The 6,724-nt window shown below is 39.8% G+C and overlaps 1 protein-coding gene across 1 annotated transcript in view; it reads right to left on the reverse strand.

Annotated features, from left to right (window-relative positions):
- The window catches only part of LOC113238712 (uncharacterized protein K02A2.6-like), an 8,166-nt gene extending 1,935 nt beyond the window's left edge, over nt 1-6,231 (reverse strand). Inside the window, exons 1-2 of the mRNA XM_026475549.1 lie at nt 5,314-6,231; nt 4,466-5,270 (exon numbers count right to left, since the gene is read on the reverse strand). Of these exons, the coding sequence (XP_026331334.1) occupies nt 4,466-5,270; nt 5,314-6,231 (1,723 nt within the window). The remainder of the gene's footprint in view (nt 1-4,465; nt 5,271-5,313) is intronic.
- Between the last annotated feature and the right edge of the window lie 493 nt (nt 6,232-6,724).

Genomic DNA, 6,724 nt, shown 5'->3' on the forward strand with positions numbered 1-6,724 from the left:
TCGAGGTATTTGGGGGTGCTCATTACGAATATAGCACTTATTAGTAAGTCCAAGAAGGAGAATACCCACATTGCATTTATTTGAAAAGGCATGTCCGCCATCTTGGATTGAGAAATAAGTGCTATATTCGTATTGTGGGTGCATTTCATACGCTTTTTACGAAGTTGGAAGAAGATGAAACGAAATTTTTGAATTATTTTCGGATGAAAAAAGAAACCTTTCAACTTTTATTAACAGCCATATATGATAAAATAACACACGAGGATACTGACATGCGTAAATCTATTTCCCCGGCAGAGAGATTAGCCGTTACGCTAATGTATGTTAAGACATGTTCTATTTTTGCCCAAATTATGTACCGAGGTACCTACAACTACGTCAAAAAAAAACTTTATTTGTATTGCAAACGGGTCAATATTTAAAATCGTTCTATACCCGACAACAACAGCAAAATAAACAATTATCTGATTGAACAATTTTATTTTATTTTTTAATGAATTCACCATAATTTTCTCTACAAAAATGTAGATTTGCACCTGAGGTACATGTTTTGGGTAAAGTTGTATGGAATAATTGATGGATCCTTTAGAGGGGGACTATAGAAAAGGGGAATATTATTGTATAATAATAATAAGCTATAAGGAAAAACTAACAATTACCTTTTTTTTTTTTTTTAAATATAGTAGGTAGCAAAATGTTTTATTACACTCTAAACAGAAATTAAGGAGTTTTAGAAAAATCGAAATCGTAATCAGACGATGCGATTGAACTTAATTCAGGAATCACTGAAGATTGGGAATCATCTTGCTGCATCAGTTCTTGTGGCTTAGGTTGATATTCACTCGGCATTCTGGATGTGGATGGAATGGGTTGTGTTGGCTGAAATTCAAAGGGCATCCTGGATGTGGGTGGAATTGTCTGTGTCAGTTGATATTCATGTATCCTGTAGTCGAGTGTAGCCGTAGTGTAGCCTCGATTAATATTGTAATTGTAATTTTGCTGCTGCATGGACGCTTGATTTCTCAGAGTTAAATTTATCATAAATTTAATGACTTCATATTGAAATTCTACATAATCGTCGTCACTATACTTGTCTACAATCGGAGCAATACCTTTGAAAAAACACATACTCTTACTCTTGTCTTCATCTTCAACAGATTTAATTAAAGAAAGCATTTGTCGATCAACTTCGCTACCGTCTGTCTTTCTCTTCTTGCTTGTTTTTATTCTAATCGTAGTATTGGCTGGTGCGCTAGATTCATTATTGGTTTGTGAGTCAGTTTCTTCTTTGTGAGATTGTGCGATGTTTTTTTCTAATGTAATACTTGCTTCCGTTGTTCGGTGAATCACAATTTTACTTAAAAAGAGCATTTGATCGTAGAATTTATATTTTCGTAGACTTTTCGCACCAGAACCGGATTTACATTCTTTAACTTTTTTGTGATATTTCATCCAGTTATCTCTTGCATTGTTCCATTTTTTAATAATATCTTTACCTAAAAAAGAAAAAAAATGTTACTTACAGGTATTTGGCTGCAGGGAACACATTTAGTGATCTACATTACAGTTTCAGAATGGGTATAAAAACTATCAGCTGTATTGTTCAAGAAGTATGTGAAGCATTATGGGAAACCCTTTCTCCTATTTATATGAAAATACCAACGGAAAACGAATGGTTAACAATAGAAAAAAATTTCAAAACGAATGCAAATTTTCCTCATTGCCTAGGTGCCATTGATGGCAAACATATTTGAATCATCAAGCCAGAGGAAAGTGGTTCAATGTTTTTCAACTACAAGCACTATTTCTCAATAGTATTAATGGCTGTGGTAGACACTGACTATAATTTTATTTTTATTGATGTAGGAGCCTACGACAAAGAATGCGATTCAGCAGTATTTAAAGAAACAAAATTTTGGAAAAGAGTAATAGGCGATAAATTAAATATTCCTAGACCTAAGCAGTTGCCAGATGCAGACAGTGAGTTACCTTATGTATTTGTTGCTGATGAAGCTTTCGCTTTACATCAACACGTACTTCGTCCTTATGGTAGACATCAACTTGACTCAATAAAAAAAATATTTCATTATCGTCTCACGAGAGCGCGACGCTACGTTGAATGCGCATTTGGTATTTTATCCAATAAATGGAGGATTTTTTCATAGACCATTGAATGTTTCAACAAATACTGCTGTTAACATTGTAAAAACATGATGCTTACTACAAAACATAATTCATAAAGAAGAAGGTATTGCTAATAATGCTACTGACAATGCTAGTTTACCCATGATGTCTACTGATAGCGCTCTATGCAATTTGCCTCATTCCCATTCAACACGAGGTATTGTAACAGCAAATATGATTCATAACAAATATGCAGAGTGTTTCATGTCACCAGTAGGGCGTGTACCCTGGCAAAATCAATATGCACAGAAATAATGAAAATAAAATGTTACTTACCAAAATTATTTTTTCTTTCTCGGACAACGTTTCAAAACCTTCATTTAACGCAAGACAAATTTCCCTCCAAGCGGCAAAACTCGACTGTCTATTTTTATAGCACTCTTGGGTTTTGTCCCACAGTACAAGCCTATTTTCAACCAAACTTATTAATAATTCCAAGTCAATATCATCCATTTTTTAAGAACGCAGGTAGGCGGCACTCAATTTACAGAAAACCGGCAATATCGTACATCCGGCGTAAATTGTTCGCCGGACAGATGTCCGGTGCATGTACACACTTTCATTATAAACCATACACCACCGCGAATCCGGTAAAAAACACGGTCAGTTATCCGGTGAAAAAAACGGACGTATACAAGCGCTTTTACGCCGTTTTTGGCGATAATCTTTGTTTCGAGTTTGTCTGACTCCAGGAATTCTAATAATTCGTCGTCACACATCTAAAAATACAATAATTTACTAGATTACGTATATTTATACTTGTTATTATTATGGTTAGTTACACAGTATATTATTTATCAACCGCTTACAACACGTTTTAACTGATACACAATTGATAAATCCTAAAAATAAATGAAAAATTATTTGATAGAATAGCAAACATGAACCGAATTTTATGACATTACAGCGAACCAAAATCGTATCGACCACAAACTAATAAGGTCCAATAGCACGTCATGGTACGAAATATGAATGAATGTTAAGGATATCGAGTTCTTAGGTTTTCGCGATTGTTACACATAGGAAATGAAACTATTTTTCCGGATTTAAATCGCGTATATTTGTTTTTTCAAACAAACCGACGTTTCGGGCCCTTTATAGGTCCCATGGTCACGGTTGACTGAGGTGGTACAGTCTTCAACCAGTTATGTCTAATATTAATGCAAACCACCCTATTTTTTTCCACTATAGTTACAATAGTTATTAATTAAATACCTTATTTTTAATTTTACAAAGAAAACATTCCAATTTACGCTACATTAAGTTTTACAAATTATTTTATTGAATGAATTTTTATGAAGTTTAATTTATTATTAATTATTAATAGAAATTAGAATAAACTGAAACATATTAATTAGTACTGCAGTCTTATGTCTGTTTGGGATTTTTCATTAGAGGAAATACTGGATCCCAAACTGGTGGTACGGAGAAACCATCTTCCCTGTTGAAATTAGGATGTTTTTTAATTTCAATGGCCTCTCGCAGCATCCTGGGCAGATAACGGACTTCTTTTGCAAGGACCTGGGGTTTGTCAAACTTCATTGAATGTGTAGGTTTATCCATGACATGCTCGCAGACTGCAGACTTGTTTACGCGACGGTGTTTGACATCAGCTATATTATGTTCTTTGACGCGGGTACAAATACTTCGCTTTGTTTGTCCAATATAAGAGAGACCGCACTCACAGTCAAGCTTGTAAACTCCTGCATCCTGTAAGGGGATGTTACATTTCACGGGTCTCAGGAACTGAGAAATCTTCCTCAGGGGCTTGAAATAGGTCTTGATAGATGCCGATCTTGTCTGTAACACCTCTCACGTAAGGTAAGATGGCAGGTCTTCGCTCGACTGTTGGTGGTTTCACACGACTGACTAATCTATGCCACTGAATAATCTATGCTTAGCATGTATAGCCTATACCTATTAGGAGCTTCGATAGTAGGTACGGATTGAAACACGTCTTGACACCACAGCGTATATTGCGAGACAAAGGGAAAGAATACAGAGAAAAACACTTATACCTACTTAATTAATTGTTAACATAAAACTACCCCTTATTGCATACATCACACCTCTCAACTTAATTACTAGTTCTTACATGAGTTATATAACAATAAAAAACTTAGATTTAATTACACACAAAAAGGGATTAACGTAATTTAATAGTCTATGCCATAACGCTGTACGGGTTTACCAACTCGCTTGGGACGAGTCACAAAAGAGCGAAATGATGGCGGCTGCGCAGAGCCAGGTTCACCTTGTTGAGTGGCCGGTGAACACTCACCAACAATGTTACCCTCACGGGAAAACGGCGGCTGTGCCAAGTTAGGCTCACTCTGTTGAGTGCTCGATGAACACTCACTAGAAATGAGGCCCTCACCGGCAGGGGATGTTAAAACCCCGTCCTCGGTCTCACCCGCGACCTCCGCCTCCGCCGTCACTTCTGCATGACCCCCAGCTTCCTCACTCCTATAACTCTCCTTACCGGGACATGGAACGTCAGACATTCTAGACCTGCGCTTCACTTGATCAACGTGCCTGTACATTAGTCGACCGTCACCGCTATCCACTATGTACCTCCGCGAACCTTCGCTGCCCACTACTGTGCCCTTGTGCCATTTGTCTGGCCCGCTGAAACCCCTAGCCCACACCGGCTCACCGGGGGCGAGCGCGCGGATTACGCCGCCTGCATTTTGCAGCTGACGATGCTGCGCGCGCCTGACGCTCTGCTCGCGTGCACTATCACTGCGCAATAGGTCCAGTCTCGAGCGCAACGGCCGCCGCTGCAGCAGCATGGCGGGCGTGTCGCCCGTACTACTATGGATGCTGTTCCTATATGATAGCAAAAACGTTTGCAAAGCCGCATCAGTATCTATCGATTCCCTATTAGCTTTTTTTATCACCTGTTTGCAAAGTTTGACCGCGTTCTCGGCCGCCCCATTCGACGCAGGGTGATAAGCAGGCGAGAAAGATTGTTGAATGCCATTGTTATTCAAAAAACTCCTGAAACTCACAGCTCGTAAACGGGGGTCCCTGGTCCGATACGACTTCCATTGGCAGTCCAAATCGTGCAAATGTGCTTCTAAGTACTTTAATAACACATGTCGCATTTGTCCTAGGCATTTCATATACTTCGAGCCATTTACTGCTGGCATCGACAAGTACTAAATAAGTTTTACCGTTCAACGGTCCCAGGAAATCTATATGTATCCGACTCCAAGGCTGAGTATGATACGGCCAAGGTTTCGGGGGGGCGCGCGACGGCATCTGCGCCTCCGCTGCACATGTCTCACATTGTTTGCAAACTGCTTCTAAGTCCGCGTCTATATTGGGCCACCACACATAGCTTCGAGCTATAGATTTAGTTTTAACTATGCCCATATGACTCATGTGCAACTGCCTTAATACTTTTTCCCTTAAACTTTGAGGTATGACTAATCTATAACCCCACATAAGACACCCACGATCTATGTATAACTCATTGCGTTTGTTATGAAAAGGTCTTATCGCGTCGTCCTTACATACATTTTGCCAGCCAGTTTGAACGTACGACATTACGCGGCGCATAATAGTATCTTTTGAAGTTGCAACTTTTACATCCTTATTTGTTATCGGTAAAAATTGCTCAACGAAATGCATATAAGTCTTTTCCACGGCTCTAGTCTGCTCGAAACCGGTTTGCGGTAACCGCGACAGCGCGTCGGCGCAATTCTTGTGTGATGCGACATATTCTATATCATAATTGTATCCCGATAACAGTACGGCCCACCTCTGCAAGCGTGATGCCGCCATAATAGGAATGCCTGCTTTATTGCCTAATATATACGTTAAGGGTTTGTGGTCGGTTCTGAGAGTGAATTTCCGACCATACAAATACTGATGAAACTTTCTAATTCCATACACAATAGCCAGAGCCTCCCTATCTATTTGCGCGTACGCTCGCTCGGTTGCACTGAGCGAGCGTGAGGCATACGCCACGGGCCTCTCGCCGTCCGGCGTCAAGTGGGAGATCACCGCGCCCACCCCCACGCCACTCGCGTCAGCTGTCATAATCAGTGGCTGCTCCAACGAATAGTGTACCAGTACTTCGCCTGAACCCAGCCGGTGTTTAATGCTAGTAAATGCACTTTGACATTCGCTACTCCACACAAACCGAGCATTAGCGCGGAGAAGATTATACAATGGCGCCAAAATTGTACTTACATTTTTTTAAAAACTTTGCATAATACATGACCATGCCTATGAATGCGCGTAGTTCCGACACATTAGTGGGTGCCGGGGTATTAATAATAGCTTTAATCTTGTCCGGGCAAGTCTGAACCCCGTTCCTGTTAATAACGTGACCGAGATATGTTACCGATTCCTCTAAGAAAGAGCATTTTTCTCTCTTTACCCTTAAGCCGTGCGACCGCAGACGTTCAAAGACCCTATGCAAATTATGTATGTGCTCACGCGTGTCCCTTCCGGTGATGATAATATCGTCCAGAAACACACCTACGTACGGTAAATCAGCAAACAATTGTTCTAAATGTTTTTGGAATAT

This window comes from Hyposmocoma kahamanoa, unplaced genomic scaffold (assembly GCF_003589595.1).
Source record: "Hyposmocoma kahamanoa isolate Upper Pololo Valley unplaced genomic scaffold, ASM358959v1 97750, whole genome shotgun sequence".
NCBI classification, from domain to species: domain Eukaryota; kingdom Metazoa; phylum Arthropoda; class Insecta; order Lepidoptera; family Cosmopterigidae; genus Hyposmocoma; species Hyposmocoma kahamanoa.